This window comes from Falco cherrug, chromosome 3 (assembly GCF_023634085.1).
Source record: "Falco cherrug isolate bFalChe1 chromosome 3, bFalChe1.pri, whole genome shotgun sequence".
NCBI lineage: Eukaryota > Metazoa > Chordata > Aves > Falconiformes > Falconidae > Falco > Falco cherrug.
This window is the reverse complement of record NC_073699.1, coordinates 43,029,615-43,051,974: the sequence shown is the minus strand read 5'-3', so window position 1 is coordinate 43,051,974 and position 22,360 is coordinate 43,029,615. Positions and strand designations below refer to the sequence as shown.

Here is a 22,360-nt window from a genome sequence, read left to right as displayed (position 1 = left end):
GTTTCTTTTTTAATTCTAAATGGCTCAAGAAGATTTAAAGCCGAGCTATTTTCCAAAAGAAGGATGCTGGTATTTTTCCTTAACTTCCATAGAAAATAATCTTTTGTGGTAGAAGCAGTGGTGTTTACCTTTCTGGTCTCATTTAAGAATTGCAGACTTCTGTTTTAGCCGGTAAGAATAATGTCGAAATACATCATTTATTTATTTATTTATTTCCTTGCTTTATTACTGCAGAAATCAAAAAGGAATTCTAAAGAAAAATAATGTGTCGATCACTAAAAAATGTATTGAACTTACTTTCCTTCCACAGGTTTTCACCCAACTTTTTATCTTCTTTGTGCTCTTTACAGCCTGTACGAAGTGATTAGCAAACCTAGATTTAGGTGTCTGCCCGTTTTCTGTGTCCAGGCTCCATTGTAGTCAATGGATATATAGCCAATACAGTCAGTGGAGCCTGGAGAGCAATTCTTCCTAAGTGGACACACGCCAGCTAGTTAGCTGGGAGCTCTGTAGACTCCCTTGGCCTCTTCATTGACAAGATCACCGTTGACGTTGATGTGAAGCCTGCTGTATTGAATTGTCTTAATTTGGAACTGTATCCCATCAAAACCTTGTAGTTTAAGCTAAGCCACCTAGTCTCTTGGTCAGGAGAGACAGACAGGTATCTGAGGGCAACATGCTCTACCTAATTTAAACATCCAATTTAAATCATGAAATGAGAACATAATACAGCCAAAACCTGTGCACACTCTGCCATAGTTAAAAACAAAACCTGGGGTTGTTGTGTAGTTACTGTTATCAATTATAGGGCAAGATAGAATGTCTCTTAATTAACTTAATAACCTGATAGGTACGTTTAGACATAGCTAATTAGAGCTTTCTTGTAATTGGGCCTATGATTAATAGACTGTGAACACTGTTTCATCTGTATTAAATGCATGGACAGTCACAAGGAACTTAAAATTTGTGCCTGCATTGAATAACTAATAGAGGACTTCAGGACAGCACAATAGTGAAAGATTATTCTCTTTATAAAGAATTTATATATTTACTAGTTTAGACCTGTTTTTTTTTTCAATGTATTTTGCAGCCTTATCAATATGTGTGTGAATCTCTACATTGGAAACACCCACAGATCAACTTTTGCAAGTTTCTTTTAAAACAGTCTGTCTTACATATTTTAATAAAACTAATGAATGTAAAAGCATACAAAGATGCTGTTACAGAAGAAAGTAGAAGTGACTGGTATCATTTCTGGTTTGCACAGTGCAAGGTTAAATCCTTGGAGGAGTTAACTGCCAGTTTTTCTGGAGCTTATATCACCTTTCAGCCTGTTCTTTTTTATTCTAGTCAGGGCAGAACCTAATTTGGGGCAATAGAGTGTGGAAGCTGCAGAAACGACTGTATTCAGCCTAGTGCTCTAGTTTGTAGTAATCGTGGAAGTTCCTTTTCACCCTTTTTTGTGCTGCAGTGCCTCTCCTGGGTGCACAGGGAATTAATTAGCTACTGGCGTCTGAACGGGCTTCTTCACTTGTTAGGCAGCTGGAGGGTAGACACTGAGGGGAGTCCCACTGACAGAAGAGACAAAAAGGCATGCAGTGAAAGGAAGACATAGCAGTGTAAAGAAGGTAGGAGGAGAGAGGTTGTGGGTAGTGAACAGCTCACCTGGCAGCATGGAGACCCAATCTGCCATGACTTCATTTGTTGTTACAAGGCATACTGTACACAGAAGAACATGCCATAAAGGTAGACAAAACTTTTTATGTTTCTGATTTGAATTAGGTGAAATCAAGAACAAGTAGAAAACTTAGAAATTTGAGATAAAAAGGCAAAAAATATCGTTAATATTTTTAAGAGCAATGTCAGTGTCTTGCATTCCTGTTTTCATGCATACTTGAAACTAATCGGTTGAATTTCTTATCAATAAATGAATCTCAATTTCAATGATCTTGTGCCATTTTTATTCTGCTGTTAGTGCAGAGGCAGCTTCATTGAGACTAGTTGGTCTTTTTCCTTTTCTTTTTCCTGTGAAACCTTGCCTCCTTAGCACATTGTGAGACAGATCAGACTGCTGCTAACCAGAAAGGCATTTTATTTTTGTAACTTGTCATACACTTTAGTTTTTCTTATCTAATACCTTCACTTTTGTCATCTATTTTTGAAACTTACCAAACTTGTAAGAGTGTATTTAGAGTACCATGCAGTATGCTAATCCTGCTATCTATTAAGATGTCATCCAAACAACAGATGAGAGCATCAAATAAACTTTGGGTAATTTCATCAGAAGTTTAAGACAGTTTTACTAGGCAATGGTGCTGAGAATACCCCTAATAGACATCCCTAATCTTTAATGTCTCTTTGCCTTCAGTGAAGCATATGTTTTTACTTAAAAAATGAGCTGGATGCTTACTAAGTACAGTTAGTGCCTGTGATTTGTTGGGTTTTTTTTTTGTTTGTCTTGCCCCTCTCAACCCTCCACCCCGTGGCATAGCTAGGCAGCCGTACACAGGCAGGTAACATATTTCCTTGTAATTGCCAGTTGGCCGGGGGTGACAAGAGACTCAAAGGAAACACGGGCTTGAAGAGCATGGGTTGGGGGCTGAGTGGATGGGGTTAGGTCCCTTGATGGATGGGTTAGCAGAATTTGGTAGGAGGGCAAAGGCAGTGAGGGTTATGGAGTTGTGATACTACTTCTGAGATTTCTGACAGCCTGTGTGGCAGGAAGATATGAAAGGAGATAACTCCTGCAGGTGAATGTGGATTTACACAGAGCAGATATCTGAAGCTACTATCACTGCTGTTGTTATTGCTGGTTTGAGTGGTGTTCTTTTCACATTCTGCAGAGTTCAGGAACCCTGCTGCAGTAAGTTGGAGACCACATTGACACCTTGCTTGGAGTAGCTTGAGAAGCAAATCCCCAAGAGATTCTTTGCCCCCCTTTTACAGCAGAATGCTCATAGTGAAAAGCTATGTCTTCCTTAAGTGGCAGCCTTCATAATTTGAGTCACCTTTGTGTTGACTTGAAGTTGTATTTACTTTCAATGACATCTCTGAAAGTGCCCAAGGCAGATCAGTTTGAGGTTTATTACACAAATAAGTAGTATTTTTTTGAACTGCATACTATTTTCAGTTTATGAGGATTCCAGCGATGTTATTTCTTTTTTACTTTAGGTGTACAGGATTGGTACAACTTATTTGTTACTCCAGATAGATAACAGTAGCCTCTATCTACAGTTTTTTTAACTTCTCTAATTGTTGTCACAGACTAGAACTGATGATTATGCTTTGGGACAGCACAGATGTCTGTATCGCTCAGGTCTTATGTGAACAGTAGATAAAAAAGTGGTCCTTTTGAATAGGAATTAATTTCATATCACCTTGGAATATCACTTTTTTTTTTTTTACTGTGTAAATATGTTCTTTAGTTTTATTGGTGCATCTCAGAATAAAGTAAAGAATCCCATAATTTGTTTTATTTTATTAGGTCTGTTTCTGTGAAGATAATTTCTTCCTGTGATAAGCAAGTCAGTGATGACAGTGATCAAGTAGCATTTGTCTTACACTGACACATAGGCATTCTAAAATTTTTCATCTCCACATTACGTTTTTGATGCTACATTAATTTTGTAATGTATTATTAATAGATTATCACCCATGCATGTTTTTTTAAAATTAATAGTGTCAATGCACCTATCTCAGTTCTCATCATCTTGTTTTTATTAATCTAAGACAGAAAAATATTTTCAAATCATGATTCAGATAAATTATTTAAATTACAAGTCAGATATTACACTTTTCCTTCGGTAATAGAATCCTCTGCAGTGGAATTCCTTCATTTGTTGTGGTCCATTACAAGCACAAGATTACATCTTTCCACTTGTCACTAATTCTGCATTTTGGCAGGGAAAAAAAGAAAAGTTTTCTGTTAAGAGTGTTGCCAAGCAACTAAAATATGAATTACTCCAATTTCTGGATTTTTTCTTACATGATATATATCAGAGTGTTTCTCTTACTTGGCAAGAGACAGTTTAAATGAAGTTACTTGCTGCTCAGAAGAGGTGCTTGTTCTGAATGGTTAAATGAACAGTATTCAGATTGTTTTGGGTAAATTTGAGCAGGTAGCAGGGATTGGGTTGTTCAGGGTAAATTCCAGTGGATGGGTGATGTTGTACAGGCTAAGAGCACTCAGACATAAACACTTCATAGGGCAAAGCTAGCAGTACTTTGAGGAGATGGGTGTTTCCAGCTGTTTTCTTCAAAGCTGAAAACAGGCTTCTCCTTTATAAATGCTCCTTTACTTTTGGTAAATACAAGATTAGTTTAGATGCAATATCCCACTAATTTTTTGTTTTGTTTTAATTTTCTAAAGGAGTTGATGACCAAGCTGATAACAGAGACACCTGACCAGCCCATCCCATTTCTAATTGATCATCTTCAGTCCAAACAGGGAAACCGCAGTCAGCTTCAGAGAACGTTGTCTGGCTCTGCTGCCCTTTGGGCAGAGAGTGAAACATCAGGTATGTTCTGTATGCTGGAAAGGGCTAGTCTCCAGTATAATCTTCCCATACTTTTGTTCATGATTTCCTGGATGCACGTATACCTACTGAACAGGTACTACTATGTGATTTTGAGCATGCGCGATAAATCCTGTTTGTCCAATAGATACTGAATTTAATACATATTGTTGGCTGTCAGCTCAGCCTGGTCATGTCAGTATGGATCAGAGTTACAGGGTGGAAACAATCCCAGTCTCACTGAGAAAGGAGGTGCATATAAAGATCCCTTGATTCCCCTGCTGTCCTTTTTGCTTTCCCTCTCTCTTTGCTTTGTTTTCCTTTTCTCTCCCATGGTGTTTTTGTGTCTGAAATTAGCCTTTATTGAGGTATTTTCTTTAATAATACACACTTTTAAATACTCATCATTCCAACACTTACTACTTTATGAATTCCAGTGTGAATAATTTATGATTGTAGATGTTCAGAAACATAAAAAAAATTCTGAAATATTTGCTCTGATTCTAAAGTAGAAATTTTAGCTTTGATGTTGTGGTACAAGCTATTATTAGAATGCTGGTTTTGTATTTAAAAATGCACTAATGATATGTTTCAGACTATAATAGGTAGTCAAAATGTTAGTTGCCTGACAAATCAGATTTTTGTTTGTGTAAAATTTTAAGCATAGGCAGTCAAACATGTAAGACAATAAATGGAGCTTAAGGACTTTTTCATAATTAGAATAAGATATGGTTTTAATGAAAAACATAGTAATAAATTTCTAAATTTTGATGTTTAGGAAATGGAAGAAATACATGAAATTTAGCAAAAAATCAGAAATAGCAGAACAAAAAGAGCGGACCCTGGTTTAGATTGATAGGTCTCATTTTTTCTGGATTAATTGTTTATTAAGTGTTTGAAAAATGACCCTACAAATGTTGTAACTGCCTGATTCGATTCTTTTAACAGAAAATAAAGGAACAAGGAGAGATTTTAGAAGTTACGATAAACCTTGGCAGGTAAATGCAAAAAAGCCTAAAAAGTCAAAGAGCGACCTTGCCGTGTCCAACATTTCTCCACCGTCACCGGAGTCCAAGTCATGTAAGAAAGCTTCACTACATTATTAATTCGTGCATACCTCCAAACCCAGAGTATATTTTTCTGTTGAATTAGGGTTAAAATAAAATACAAACTATGAGCAGTTGAAATGGCTGAATATATATGTTAGATGAGTTTGGTTCTTGCTTTACTTTCACTTGAGTTACGAATATTTAATAATACCCTATGTTGTCATCAATAGATAGAATAGAATTCTAGGTAGATGAGAAAAAGAGAAGAATATCTGGGTATCATGCACAATTTTATGTTCACATACCAATTATGATTTGATGTTTTAGTTTGCATTGCCATTTTGCATGTGTAAAATCTGTTCTGCTGTTACTGGTCCTAGTAACGGATTGTTTGCAGTGGGTCAGGCAAGGCAAAACTATAAATTATAACTAGATACTATTCAAGATACAGGGGCCATGGCAGCAGAACAGGTGTACTGCTCTGAGAGTTGTTGAAGGAATCTTAAAAGTACACTGAAAGAAAAGGCAGAATAGAAATAGAGTGACTGAAGGGAATATTGTCAATGACCCGTAAAATAGAAGTAGTAAAAATAGAGGCAGCAAGCCTTAGTGAAATATAGTGCTTCCTGTGTACTGGCCATTGAAGAGACTTAAACTTGATTTTGAATAGATTTTTTTACGCTAGTAAATATATCTACAATATACATACATACGTATGTATAGGTACACACAGACACACAAGTGTGTATACAAGATTTTTTCTCCAAAATGATTTGCAAATTCTTCTGTTTACTGTTGCAGCTTTTTGAAATTTTTGTAAAGGCAAGTCTTTTTAATAACTTGGAGTGTGATTAGGTGGACCAGATGAGAACAGAGATGTAGTATGCTGCAATGGAAGGCTTGCTGTTTTTCCTCTAAAAGTGAGATGGGGTAGTTCAGACTTCAGTGTAGTCAAATCTCCCAGTGGCCTCAGTAGGTCATAATGTTGCACAGCAATGGGCCAAGGGTGTTGTGAGCTGTTCCTGTCACCATGCTGTGTTATTCTCCCTTGCATTTCAGACTCTGTCATATGCATCAAGTAACTTCCATGCCATCTCTTAAAGACCCAGAGTTCTCAGTCTTTATCCCAGGTAGTGGAGTGACATCTTTTCACTCCCTTAATTTGTGTGCCTACACCAAGTTTCATGCTTGCTCGTCCTTAGGTGGTCCCAGGAGAGGGACAAAGAGGAGGCTGGGCACTCTAAACTTCCAGGTCACGTGTCGAGCAAGGAAGTAATTTATACATCCATAATAAGACTGGACTCAAGGATCTGTCCTTGTGGACTGAAGGGCATCTAATAATGCTTTTCAGTTGGAAAGGCTTACTCTCAAGCTATCCATGTTCCTAAGCTGCAGTGTGAGAGTGTAGCTTTACCCACAACAGAAGAAGATAGTCTTAGAGTGTGCTTAAGGCAATTGGATGTACATAAATACATGCCACTACCTGGGATTTGTTCTGAGAGAGGAGACTAATGTCATTGCAAGGTCACTCTATCATCACTGGAAGGTCATGATGATTGTGGGAGGTTCCTGATGACTAGAAAAAGGCAAACATCACATTGATTTTGAGGAAGGGCAAGAAGACTTTGGGGACTGCAAGCTGATCAGCCTAACCTCACTCTCTGGGAAGATTATTCAGCAAATGTTCCTGGAAGGTGATCCCAGCCGCAGGAAGGAGGAAAATGTGATTGGGAACAGCAAGCATGGATTTATGAGATCATATGTGCCTGATTAAATCAACCTGATTTCCCCCTTAGATGAAATAACTGGCCTTGAAATCAAAGAAAGAGCAGTGGACATTGAATACCTTGACTTTAGCAAAATGTTTGTCAGTCTCCCATAGTATCCTTATAACTCAGTGACATATGGACTGGGTAAGTGGACAACAAGAGTGTGGGAAGTTGGCTTGACTGTTGGATTCAAGGGTTTGTGACTGGGCATGCAAAGTTCAGTTGGAAAGCCGATCACTAGCAGCAAGCAGCATTTTTCTGGGACTGGTACTGAGACCAACACCATTCAAAAAGTCTTTCTTAATGTCCTGGATTATGAGGTAGAATGTTATTTTAGGTTTGCAGCTGAGACCAAATTGTGGGAAGTGGTTGGTATTCTGGGTAGCAGGGTTGCTGTTCAGAGGGACCACAACAGGCTTGAGGAATGGGCTGAGAGGAACCTCATGACCTTCAACACAGGCAAATGCAAAATCCTACATCTTGGATGGAATAATCCTGAGCAATAGTATGAACTGGGGTGTAAATGGCTAGAAAATAACTTTGCAAAAAGACCTGGGGTGCTAATGGACAAGAACTTGAATATGAACCAGCTGTGGCTGTGTGTTTTGCAGTGCTGAAGGTGAGCTGCGTGCTAGGCTGCATCGGCAAGAGTATAGGCAGCAGTATGTATTTTGCACTTTTGAGATGACATCTGGAGTACGTCCTGATAGGCTATGGTGTACCGAGCAGGTTCAGTGGAGGTCCACCAAGATGATGAAAGGGCTGGAGCACATGATGGACAGGGAAAAGCTGAAGGATATTGGTTTGTTTATCCTGAAGGAATGAAAGCTAAGGGGAGATTTCTCTGTTGCCACCGACTGTTACACTGGAGGGTGGTAGAGAAGACATAGCCAGATTCTTCTGGAAGGTGTGTAGTGAAAGGACAAGAGGCAACAAAAATTGTACTGCAAGGGTGGTCAAACACTAGAACAGGTTTTCCAGGGAGGCTGCGGAATCTCCATCCTGGGAGGTAACTCAAAACTCAATTGGATAGTCTGAGCAGCCTGCCCTCATTGGACCAGTTTTGAGCAGCTGGTTGGACTAGAAGACTTTCAGAGGTCCTTTCCATCCTAATTATCCCCTGATTCCATGCTTTCCTGTTCACGCCCTTTCCTATTTTGTTGTCCCTAATACTGTTTTAAACCTTGATTTCTGCTATTATTTTCATGACTTACTCATCCCTGCAAATACTTCTCTCTGCAACTTTTTCAAAATACTTTGTGTGTTTGAACTATATTTTTAATTGCTATCACAGAGGCTGGTTTCAGTCATATGCCTTTTTGCCATATCTTGCTTCTCTTATTTTCTGCCAACAACCAAATCAGTAATGACTTTTTTTTGACCTTTTTTTTGCTGGGTTTATGCCAAAATCAGTGAGTACTGTATGTCCCTTCAACTACTTGGATCAGCAGAAAGCAAACATGTTCAGAAGCCATTTATTATTCTGTCCATATGTGCACAGTGTATTCCATTTTTTTTGTGCCTTCAGCTTGTATGTCAAAACATCTTTGGGTGTCACTGTACATTTTTTCTAAAGCCTCTCCAAAGAGGTAGTAAGGACTCACCTGAGAAACAAAATGTTTTAGGCCTGCTGAGGCCTAAAGATTTACTCTCAGATTTGTGTTTAAAGCAAACAAACCTAACAACCTAAAAAGCCCCCCAAAACTGCCAAAACAAACCCAAAATTGAATAGAGTCCATCAGCTGTAATATGTTCTGTTGCAGAGCTTTTGTCTTACGACTGTCTTGTTCAAATGACCCTGAACTTGTAAGTTTATTCAGAACTGAGAATTGTAATTTGATGGGAATCTTTGGAAACATCAGGAGAATTGATTTATTGAATTAGGAAATACTTTTTTCCTTCAGCAGAGCTGATGTTCACTGCATGCTATTCCTGCACAGATTTATCTTCCTTAGGCATTCAACTTTTTTACTGGAAAGATTTCTCCAGTCCCTCCCTCCTGCCTGTTACAATCTTGGTTGCACCTGAAACAAACACAAAAACAAGAAACCCTGGTATCTAAATGATCTGACCACTTGTTTGATGTGTGCAAAACCAGAATTAAGCAGAAGCTGCTGCTGTTGTCTGGCAAGGAAGAGAATTGGAGTTGGGGCTCCTAGTGTGTGTGTGTGCGTATGTGTGTTTGTGTGTATATATATAAATATATTTAATGAATATTTTAAATTACCACATTCTGTATTTGAAGAAAAACAAGTTTCAAAGTTTCTAAATAGTTTGTGAAACAGACCCAGTCATCTCCTTTTAAGCCAAGTAAGTTGACCTCTTCACCACCTCCATATTAAATCAGATCACAGATCATCCTTCCACTCTGCTTCAGTTCACCATTCTCACCATATCCCACTTAAAATTACAATGTTGTCTACTTTTGATGGCCCTTGGTCAGTCTAGGACTGTAGGCCATCATTCTCTTAGCCTTTTAATGTCTGGGTACTGCATAAACCAGTTTGGCTGTATTATCAAAGAACTCTAATCTGAATGCTATTGCAGGGTTTAAGTACATGAGTAATTTTATGCTCAATAACAACAGGCATTTTTGTTCTTTGAGATGTAAGATGGTCATACAATGTATTAATGAAATATGTAGGATTTATTGAGCAACTGGTCTGACTGTCTGCAAATCATGTCTTGAAAAGACATGTATATGTAGATAAAAACAATACAGATCTTGTACCATCATCCAGTTGGAAATAAAGGTCTGCTGATTTGTGACAGAATTCATAACACATCTGCAAATGAATCTGATGTGCATTTGTTGGGCGGACATGCTGCCAGAAAATCACAAATACTGGAAAGCATGTCTTTACAGTCTTCTAAGATGAGATGGGGAAATCTCTGCTCTATAAAAGGAAAACATAAATATTTCTATACAAATGCTATGATGTAGATGTAATAAATCTTCTGAACTGTAGGCACATAATTTCAAGAGAAAGTGTTCTATAAATTTCTCAAATAACGGAGATGAGGTTGAGGCAGGTAATGTGATGAGGGATTTAAGATTACTGATACGAAGATTTTGAGGAATGAGTGAGTGTAATAAAGAGGAAAGTCAGAATATTATGAAAGGATTTTACTAAGTGTGTAGTGATACATGCATGGAAATGATACATGATGGAGCTCATACATACAGAATAATGTCATGTATTTCAAAAGATCTCAAGAAAGGGTCATATGTTCCTTATATATTTCTGCATGCTTCACACAAAGCCATCCATTTGAAAGTGCCCAGTGCTTGTTGATCCTATAGTTGGGAGGATACAAGTTTCTATTTTAAAAACATGTGTGAGCAAGCAGAAAATGAACTTTGAAAGGACAGACACATGCCACGTGATGTAATGAAGTAGATTTGACTTTTAGTATCTGTTCATTAGTTGGAAGAGTAGGTCAGTAAGAACTATGTCCTCTCTAGAAGTAATAACAATTTCAGTCATTTCTGTTTAACTTTGTCCTCAGTTTTCATTCAACAGAATGAGCCAAACCCATTGTTGAAACAAAATCTATCGCAACACAGAAATGTTCCATGACAGTATGTCTGTATTAATAGTTTTTCACTGAAATACAAAATGGTTCACTGAAACACAGACTGTAATACACCAGCATGCAGAGCGAATTTCCACCTATTTTTGACTGGTTTCCTGCCATCCGTCTAGTGAGATGCAGTCCAAGCCGCTTGTGTTTGTGGGACATTTCTCTGAAACTAGGGACCAGACCGTTGTCTCTTGAGAAAATTTCTCTTCTTTCCAAGGATAGAGCCTTGATACATAGATTTTCCTGATGCAGGTTGGTCCATATACTCAGCAGTTGCTGATCCTGGAAGCTCCACAGCTGTTGAGTAGAACTTATATTCGTTCATTCAGCTTCTGTCCCATAAGAAATTTTATTTCAAGATTGTATGCTTTCTCAAAAATTCTGTCCTTTGGTGTTTTGAAAATTGTGGTTAGTTTCAAATTAACATGATATCTAATTCCAATGTGGGAAATTTCTGCAACCTGGAAACTCTAAGGTTTGGTCACCTTTGTACATGGCTTTACTATATTAAATTATTGCCTGTTTGTATTTTGATGGTACTGTGAGTTTTCTGTGGTGTGGTAAGTTCAGTATCTGGAAAGAAAAGTCTGTCAAACTGCTAATAGCCAGAGCGATGCTGCACAGTATAGTGTTGGTACACTGAAGGGAGAAGATGAGATGGCTGAAAAAGCAGGCAGTAAAGGAGCCTGTGATCTCAATATAAAACAAAGGTGAGCAATAATAGAGAGACCTCATTGCAGAATTTATTTTCTAGTTTACTAACGGTTTGTATTTACAATTAGTAAAAGTTGAGGAAAAAATACTAGGTGGAACTTTTTTTTTTCTGTAAATAAGAAAAAGGATGACAAATACTGAAGTTGTGCTATATAATGTAAGTTAATTATGCTGGGGTCTATGAATGGAGGCAATACTTGGTCACACAAAAATTTAGATAACTTCTAATGAACATAGTGGTTCCTAAAGTGGGGAATTGGAAATTAAATGATTGCCATTTGAAAGTATCAACAAAAATTAAAAGCTGCCATTTGAGTAGAGGCTAGACATACCCTAATACCTTAAGGCCTGTATGTATTTGCTAGGAATCACCACAGCTCATTATTTCCATTGTCCTCAGAAGGAAATACATGACTTGTCTTTTGAACACAAAGCAGAACCGGACTCTTGACACACCAACTTGCCCCTCTCTTCCCTTCTCCTTACTGAGGCTTCCAGTGTCTCTTTCCTCCTACTCTGATCTCTGTAGGTCTTTTTCAATGTCTCCTTTGTCTTCTGTCTTCAAGAATGTGTAATTGAAGTCTAACGTATTAACTTCCCTAATAGTTACCCGTGTTCCTGGGTGAGTGTTACAGATCAGAATATACTCTGTGTTGTTAGGCTGTGTAGATGTCTAGTTTGAAGATGGCTTGGTTTATGTCTACAGGAGATGGAATCATGTTCTCTGTGACATATTGACTTAAACATACCGTTCTCCAATTTCTTTATCTGGAAGAGATGGCTATTGCCTTCAACTTTTCCTTTTGGAATTGATCAAAAATGGAGGAGAGTCTATATTCACACAGAAGGCAGTGAGCAATAAGGGAAATTTCAATAGGAACAGTTATTTAACACATTTTGTAATAGCTACCAGAAATTGAAGTCAGAGCATAATTTCCCCATACCATCATAAATGCACTCTGAGATTCCAAATGATCATAAGGTACTACTTTTTTTTGCATGATTGTAGGAGTCTGCAAGCTTCTTTCTTAGCATGTAATGGAAATGAAGTTTGTAAGCATAAATTAGTTGACAGCTGTCAAAAGAGTAAATAAAAATTTCAAAGCTGGCCAGGATATATTGGATGTTATAGGCTTTGTTTTTGAAGTTATTTTTAAGTGAGTAGTTAGCAACCATTGAAAAATGCAACTGGTTCTTTCTATTGGGAATGTGGAGTAGGCATCGTTGTACTCACAACAGCACAGTAATGCTGTGTTCGGAGTCAACCCAACGATTGTATTTGGTGTGGAAGGCAGCAGATCACTTACCTCAGAACAATGGCAAAAAGAACATGTTAAATTGCAGTTCCAGTGACAGCATCATTTTGTTTTCATTTCTACAAAATGTTCAAGTTGGTTAATGCAGGTCTGTGCATTGTGGGATCCTACATATCTCAGAAATTCCTTCTGTTCTTCCCTGCCGTTGTAGGTAAAATTAGCTCAGCAGTTAAGAAAACTGTTAATATAAAATTAAACCAAAGGTTTTGGTAAAAGATAATGACTGTAAGCTCAGGAGTATGCTTGCCAAAGATAGTTTAAGTGTCAGAATAAAGATGATAGGGTGGGACATATTTTGTTTCACTGTTTTTATGAACTGTGTAATATACATTTTATGATATTTTTTTTTAAAAAAACATATATACATGTTGTTTTAATACTTCTTTTTTAGAAAAAAAGCCAAAAGTACCAGTTACTCATTTTCATTTTGACATTTTTCCTTACTGGCCCCTAGGACACACAATTATATTTTGATACAAATTAAGTAACTTCATATGCAATGTTTTTATTACATTTTTCATTATTGCATTATTTTTAATATTTAAATTGTTAATGTTAATAATTCCTTTTGCCAATTAATTCTGTTGCAAGAATCATCCCAAGTATGCATTTGTTCATAGCTGTTCTCATTTTTACTTCACATTGATGAAAGAAAGTATTTCCAGCTGTTAAAACAGAATAGTTAAGTAATTTCCACTCAAGGTACTTGAGCTTGTAAACTCACTGTGCAGCTTTTTTTCTGCTGTAGAAGCCTGAATGACCAAATCTAAACTTCATCTATATATCTGTGTATATTTAGTGCCAAGGTCAATAGAACATCCTAAATGGGATTGGAGGACAAAACCGGAGAACCATGATTTTGATGAACTAAATCATATTCTTCAAGAGAGCAAAAAACTTGGAAAAGCCCTTGAGAATCTGTCTCGCAGTAAGTTGATTGATTTTAGTTTTTTAATGTAACCATGCAGCCCGAACTGTAATTTGAAGTATATATCAACAAGGTGGTCTTCTATTCAATTAAGACCAAGTTCATTGACAGCAGCAGTTACATTCCAGTTGATGAGATAATTTAGCAGCTCTCCTGCTGACAGAAACTACTTCCTTTGCACCTCTTTTTTTGTTACATTGGTTTTCTGCCAGTTTAGTGAGCTGAATTAGCTCATAAAGACGTCGACACAAGAGGCTGGTTTAATGAAAATGGTGGGAACATGCAGCAGTGAAACTGCTCCTTTGGGTGGTAGCAGTTCGATTGGATTCACCTTCATGAAAACTTAACCTCAGTGATGTAGATCAGACCTGTCATTGAAAAACAATTTGGTATTCTGTATCCTTGAACCCAGTTAATTTATTCCAGTTTTCAAAAGCAGTTTAGATTTTTTTTTTAAAGCATCTCAAATAAATACTCAAAAACATGGTAGCTGATTATTTCATAACAAACCACAAGTGTTAGCCCTTAAAAGACACAGTCAAACACAAGCAGTGTTTAAAAATAGCATGCTGGTGTACATTGGTGGGAGCAAACGCTACTAAATTATCAAAGTATGAAAAGTACTCTGCCATGGTACATGAAAACTAATATGGTGTGGTCTGGGAGATATTTAAATGAGAAATATTTTCTTTCTCCTCTCATGAAATTTTATCCATGGCGCTTTCTTGATTCACTGCAGAAATTGTAAATGATGAGGTCAGAAATAGACATGAATGAAGAATGGAAGATCTGTTTTGTAGAGAATTGAGATTTAGCATTTTTCCAAATTGCATCAAATATCCAAAACTATTTTGCCCAAATTCCCTCTCTCCCAAATGTTTTGGGTTGATCATAACAATTATATTTTGAGCAATTTTCATATTTATATTAATTATAGTAGTACAGTTACAGGGTTCTTTTTAAATGCATTTCTAGTAAATTGGTCTATCTGCCTCTAAGGAGCTAAACCAACTTCAATCAGGGTGTCTGATTTGCAGCCCCACTATTGCCTGACTGGGTTACTGTGATGGGTAGGAGTGTAATTTTCAAGCTTTTCTGCTTTAGAGACTTGTAACCAAGCTTAACACAGATATGGAAACTATTTTTTTTCATTTTCAGAAGGGCTTATTTATTCACTGTCTGGAGATGCAGACCAATAAGATGTGAGAGTTCAATAATAAAGGACTGAATCTACTCTTTAATCCTACATCTTTGTCTTTCTTTGTCAATATTGTGTAGGTTCCATTGAGTTCTGGCTTCCTTATACATAACAGTTTGCAGCATTCTGTAGCTCTTTGCCACAGAGTTTTCTACCTGGAGTGCAGAACACTGCAGCTCTTCTGGGTCCTACACTTGGACTGGAGGTGAAGGTACCTGGTCATTGTTGTTGGAGTCAGGTTTTTATAGTTATTTCACAAATGAAACATTCTTCACTATTTCTTTTTAGTACTTGTTTTCTGATGATTTATCAAGATAATATGGAATTTTAATCCTATCCCCCACAGTAATTTAAATCCCTTGCAGCCTGATCCTAAGTCCATTTTCATGAATGTGCTCTCTATTTCTTCATCCAGATCTTTAACGGAAATATTGTCAGACCTCTTCATGATTCCATTTCAGATCTGACAACCAGCCCTTGAAAACTACTCAGTAAGTGCATTTTTTCCCACCAGATGTTTCTCTACCTTGCAGTGATTTCACCTAGAATGTAATTTCCTAATTTGTTTACTGGAGTATCATCTAGGACAGTAAACAATGTCTTACTATAGCTGAAGTATTTTGCATCTACTTCCTCCTCTTATCCACTAGGCAAGTTTCCCAGTTGAGAAAGCAATTAGACTTATTTGATGCGATTCATTCTTGATAAATTCATGTCAGCTGGTTCTTATCACCTTTCCTATCCATTCGAAGTTGATAAATTGTTTATTTAAAAAATTCATCAAATATTCTTGCTGCTGTCAGATTCAGGCTTTCTGGTTGGTGGTTCACATCTTCCCTTTTTCTTTTCCGAGGAAAGGTACAGTATTTGCCCTTTTCTGTCCTCTCCATTCCTGAAAGACAGTTGCTAACAGATTATAGGTTTCTTCACCTAGTTAGTGAAGTGCTCTACAGTAAATTTCACAAGGTTCTGCCAACTTGGATGTTTCTAAATCATCAGAATACCTTTCAGCGTTCCATCATCTGGCTTGCAGTTTTTCCTCTTAAAATCACTAGTGTTAAGCATCTGACTACAACTAAATATTTTTGTAAAGACTGAAGCAGTGAAAGTACTGAATACTGGGATTTCTTTGTATCATCTGTTATTTGCTTTCCTTCTCTTTGGTGTAATAGTTTTGTATTTTACTTTGTCCTCCTTTCCTAGTGTATTTATAGTATCTTTTCTTGTGGCTTTTTTTGTTCTTTGATAGTTTTTACTCATTTTGCACTTTAGCCTTTTTGGTTGTATCATTTAAACTCTTGCATCAGATCAATGCTAAGTTGTGTGTCCTTGTTTCCAGTTTTTGTACTCCTGATTTTTACATCTTTTCAGGAAATAAATCAGTTTTGTGTTGTGATTTCTTATGTGTTAGGATGATAATAAACATTCAAAATGAAGAAACGTGAAAAGTTTGGAGAGTCAGAAAAGGTAAAATTCTGAAAGGAAATGTGGTTCTATTGTTCTCCAAAGGGAGAATACAGATTGCACATAGAAAATATTGTAGAGGGTTTCAATCAATAGATGTGTCTAGAGCTTTAAAGTTATAAGACAGGTGAAATTCTGTGCTGTACCCAAACAAGCATCCCACGTGGCCAACTTTACAAAAGCCATAGCAAGGTCTTGTAGCTACTTTCTCCAGTATTAGTGCTTGTTTTGTGCAGTGCTTTTGATTCAAGCACATCCGTAAAATGTATTAGTCTAATGCTACCTTTAATACTAATCTTGTTTTGAAGCAATATGGGACAAGGACTGGGCTCAACAGTCAGTATGCAAATGATCACAATGTGCTGTCAATGGCTATTTTCAGCATCCTCTAATTTCATTCTTCAGTATTTTAATAGGGGAGAGTGCCACATAGAGCCAGATATTTGGAGTTAAATGAATTTTCCATCAAGTCCTAGAATTAATTTACATTTTTAAAGATAAGCTTTGGATCTTGTAGTGAGTTTCCAGTACTTCATTGCCTGCTATGCAGCTGGCGCAGTCTGTGAATTAACTCTCATTTCTATTGCTTCATTCATTATGCAGTCCAGGTATCAAACCTGTGCCCTTCAAGTGAAATTAGAACTGCACAAAAACTTTGGAAGGTGAGGCTCAGGCGTGTGGATATCTGTGTCTCTCCTACGTTCAGTCCTCCTCACGATTAAAACTTATATTTGGAGCCTGCCTCCCAAGCCCCATCAAGACAATGTGTGAGTAATTCTGTGCTGCAGTAGATCTGAGAAACCAAAAGTGACTTCATACTCAGTGTTAAAAGTATCTTAAGAGCTTTGAGAGGCTGGAGAAGAATACTGCCATAATTATGGTCTAAGTGCATTGGAGCTTGGTGATTTATAGCATTGTCTGGAGGCCTACCCACATGGGAAAGCTCGATTTCGTTTGCTTCTCCAATCAGCTGTGTGTCATTGAAGTGGATTTTAAAGTAGCAGATCAACTATTTAGGGGAGATTTTGGTTTATGAAGCAACATACAGGAGTATACTGCATTTCCTTTGTGCATGATTTGTTTTCTTCGATTGCAAGGTCACTCATCTTTATTGCTGTCGTCCTTCTTGCTCAGCTGATCATACATAGGAAAAGTTCTATGCTGTTTCAGATGTATGCTCATCTATTTCCCCTTCTGGCCTTTTAAAGAGAGTTAAAATCTCCTGTATAGCTAAGGATCTCACCCCCCATCTTCTGAGGCTGGAAAAATAGATAACAAGAGATGGAAAACAGTGAATTATAAGTGTTTTGAGTGGAAAAAGTGAGCACTGTATCAGCAAGAGCTTGTTGCAAAGTTGGTGTGAAGCCTGCCTGTTTTGTGAACAGCTTTACATCTTTTATGTGAGCAGTTAAGGCTTAGAGTGCATATCGGAAATGTGTGCATATTCGAGGTTTCACTTTACACATAGTAATGGCGTTTGATGACACTTAATGTGTTCTACTGTGAGATGGGTACTTCTTCTTAATTATGCATAGCCTTCCATCAGAGATAACCATTTTGTTAGTAATGTTTGAATCCTTGTTAGGGCCATGTGTATACTGCAGATCAGAGGGGAAGAAACAAATGTATCATGCTTTGAATTAAATTGGTATTCAATGGTCAGAAAAGTGGTAGTAAATGGAAGTTAACATTAAGCAAAGCTATTTGCTAACCAATCCAAGTCAGTTGGAGGGATTCCCAGAAAAGGTAGTATCTAGCTATAACCAGTAGGAAAAAAAGTGATCTCTTGTTTCTTAATTTGAAAGGCGAGTAATCAGTAAATACATAATCAGTAAATAAGAAAGCCATCTGCAATCTAGTATTGCTGCAAAACATAAAGAATCACAGAATGGCTGAGACTGGAAGGGGCCTCTGGAGGTCATCTGGTCCAACCCCCCTGCTCAAGCAAGGCCACCTAGAGCCAGTTGTCCAGGATCATATCCATTCCTCTTGGATATCTCCAAGAATGAAAGATCTGAGTCCCTTCAAAATATCTCAAATGGTTATTTCTCATAGTCTTAGAATCAGTTGAAGATGTTTATGCATAGCTTAAGACAAGCATGGTCTTACCCCTTCAAGAAAAAGATAAAATAATGAAACATAAAAAGCCTGTGTTCTGTTAATCTTTTACGGGGAAGAAGATAAGAGTAAAAGTCTCATAACAATAAGGGTAGAACTAGTTCGAAAAAAAGAGAAGAATATGTCAACAAACTGCTAAAATCATGTCCTTGGTTTTATGGATGAACCTGTGAGTATGTGGGATGTGAGAATTTTAATATATACAATATATACATAAATAACTACTTTAATGCATTTAGCAGTCTCTGAAACACATGAGAAAGGGGTTTCATTTAGAAGCTTCTACAGTATAGGAAAGTATTAATGAATTACATTGTGGTTATGGAAGATGTACTTGAATAGAATGCCACTAGCAATTATCAGAGACCTCTGAATTTTCCCATTGAAACCAGGCATTTCTGATGATGATTGTAGAACTGTGAATGCACACCTGCATGACACTAGACTTTTAGCAATCACCTCGTGGAGCACTTTGTTTTAAGATGTAATAGTTTAGTATTTTTTTCAGTCATACACAGTTGTTGATCTGAAATAGACTTTACTCTGTAAAAATGACTTATCCATGATCAGTTGAGCATCTAGCCCTAAATGTGTTCTGCTAATCGAACCACAAAGCTATTCATCAGTATTCTGTAGAGGATTTTTCCTTTCTTCTCCAGGCTGAACTTTAAAATTGTGTTATTCTTATGTGAGATCAATGTTTGTGATTTATTTTGAGATCGACATTTTTAGATAAGCTCAATCAAACCTTTAAGAAAGATAATTTTATCTCAGTACTGCAGCTGTTACCCGATACTGCCTTTGCTCATAAAATCTATTTGCTTTTAGTGTGATGTATGAGTAATAATACAAAATAATGATATTTTCTGAGATTGAAATGGGAAGAATGTGAACGTAATTAATGCTATTCAATTATAAAGTGGCGCTTATATGGCTGGGAGATCACTGTTACTTCAGTTATAGGTGTCTTTTTCCTACAGATGTTAAAATATTAATGACCTTTGAGAAAGTATTCACTGTTCTGATCTAGCCTACTCTTAAGTTTCAGGGCTAGAGTCTCTTTTTGAGTTAAAGTGTCCTTTTCTGGAATAGCATTTGGCTTGTTAAAAGTTTCCCTAATGCTATTGCAGAGCTGGGGTTTGTGCAACTGTCATCTCAGATATGGTACTTGCTAGGTCTTAGAAGTAGTGAGTTGCCATTCAGAGGGTAGTAGAAGGGTTGGCTACTGGCCGTTGTGGACTACACACCTTAACCAATCTACTGCAGTGTACACCTTTCCCTAAAATCAAGAGGTCTGTTGATAATCCTCTTCTGAAATGACCTTGGCCTAGGGGAGTTTCTGGGACGTAATATTTGGTGGGTGATTTGCATCTAGTTTCTCTCTCTTTGCCTAACTCATTACTCACCAAACCTAATCCTGAAATCTGCATTGTTTATTGGAGCAACTCAGAAATTTGGATATAGAAATGCTGCAAAGTCTAAAGAACAGATTATTTGGGGACTAATTATTTTCTTTCTTTTTTTGAAGCCACCATGGGGAGGAGAGATTAAATCTCTGTTTCCTAGATATTGACTTTACTGATGTATGGTGTTCCAGTATCTTGTTGTATGTGTAGTGCCTTATGATGCTGTTTCCCTTGTTCTTCTGTGGCTAGATGTCGGGTGGAATATTCAAGATGGATACCACCACAGAAACATGATATGTAGTTGTTTAATAGTGTAAGGGCATATGCCTCTCATTGGCAAGAACTCTTGAGATTTCAATTCAGTATGCCTTCACAGAAAATCTCTCAATTTCTACTGGAGGAAATATGTCTAATTTTGGAAGTTGTAATATGACTCAGTGTAAGTAAAGGAAATACAAGAATGTCTATCATGACAGTCAATGGCAAATCTATTATTAATAAAGTTCCTATATAGAAATGATTGAGCTGGTTTGGTTCTTGTATACATATTTTCTGGGGGAAATTGTTTGGTGCGACCAGAGCAACACTTTATGTTCTTTATAATCCAAGGATGGTGTGAAATAAATAATTTCAGTTTACCTTGTGTTTAATGGTGCAAACAGACACAGGGGCTAGTAGTTACTACACTGCCAGCAGTGTAGGTTTTGCCATGGAAAATGCAAGTACATCTGAGATAGCCTCTCCCACCAGTGAGGGAACACACGCTTCTCCTGATTTACAATGGATAGGAGAGTGATTTGGGACAGGTAACTGCTGGCAGTTAATACATGATGCCATGCTCCTGTGTTCATGCTCAAAGCTGCGGTATTAATGATGGTAGAATGATAAGGCTGTTTCTGCCCTGGAGGTTGTTACAGAACCTGTGATGTACTGAGGTTGACGGTCCAGCCATCCACAAGTTCCCTGACACAGTCTGATCCTGAGTATTAATTTTGTCAAGTTAGTTACAGGTGCATTGTGTTTGTCTTAGTATGTCAAAACCTGTATGTTAAATCCACAAGGCTTTGTTTGGCAAGCAACAAAACTGGCTGTTGGGGGTTCTGTGGCCATCTTCTGGATGTTTAGGAAAATGCATAAGCTATTTGCTCCCATTGAGCTGAATGACGGCAGTCTGGCATACATTGAAATAGTATTTTCTTACGACTGGGTACGCGTTAAAGTTGTTTAGAAAAATGTAAGTCTTAAAAAAATCTCAACGAATCTTTATTTTGTATTTTCTCTTACTATAAGTAAGCAAGGACCACACATAAAAGCAAAAATAGTAGATGTCTCTGAAGTTCCACAACTTTCATTCTTACCAGAACACCTGTTCTGTAATTTTGGGTGTGTATAGCATATGAAGATACTGCAATTTTTTAAGGTACTGTAATCAGTAATAATCAGGAATAATTCAGCAGGCAAGGATTTTATGACTTGCCATTTTAAAAAAGACCTGGACTTGTGTGGTGCCTATTGTTTTTAAAATTAATTTTATGCTGTTGAATTGAGAGTATCTAAGTCTAAAAATCACTCTTCAAAGAGGAATGATACCACTGAGTGGAGAGGCATTAGGTACTTGATTAGTTGTATTTGTTGCCGCAGCAACAAATAAAACTCTTCTGCTAGAAACTGCATATGAAAGAGCTAGGCACTTTTAAGACTCATGGAATTGTTATTAACAATGCTCATTTTTCTTGTGAAAGGGAGTTCATTTCCTGGTAAGCTAGAAATTAAGCAGAATGTTCTAAGCAGAACTTTACTGTGGAAGATATTAATTCTAGACTAAGAAGGGATTTTATTTCATTAAAACATGTTGCAGATACATTTTGGGAAGTGGCTTTTTCATCTATAAAGGTGCTATAATGGTATATAGATATATAATAATTATATAGGACATATAATAAAATAAGGGAAGGTGCTATAATCCTGTAATGATCATCATCTTTATTTCTTCATTCTTATAATTGTGCTTTTGCAGATTGCCATAAGGATAAAAGATTTGGAACAGTAGTAGTAAGATGTGTAAAGAATAGTTTTAATAATTCATGCTAATTTTAAAAAAAGGCATGACAAACAACTCTTAATATTTTAGGTATGAAAAAGCTATAAGGTACATGGCTAATACAGTGACATACACTTTTGGGCAATCTGCCTAATGTAGGCATGGTATTAGTAATTAAAATATAATAGTTATTAATGAGTTGCATATTTATTGTATGGTAGTCATGTTTCATTTAAACTTAGCGTGCCAGACCTTTCT

The 22,360-nt window shown here is 37.0% G+C and overlaps 1 protein-coding gene across 2 annotated transcripts in view; it reads left to right on the top strand.

The window, feature by feature from the left end:
* The window catches only part of C3H8orf34 (chromosome 3 C8orf34 homolog), a 167,680-nt gene that overhangs the window by 27,885 nt on the left and 117,435 nt on the right, over window positions 1-22,360 (top strand). For both annotated transcript variants that reach the window (XM_055706091.1, XM_027811177.2), the window contains exons 2-4: window positions 4,370-4,517; window positions 5,463-5,594; window positions 13,747-13,875. In XM_055706091.1, the coding sequence (XP_055562066.1) occupies window positions 4,370-4,517; window positions 5,463-5,594; window positions 13,747-13,875 (409 nt within the window). The remainder of the gene's footprint in view (window positions 1-4,369; window positions 4,518-5,462; window positions 5,595-13,746; window positions 13,876-22,360) is intronic.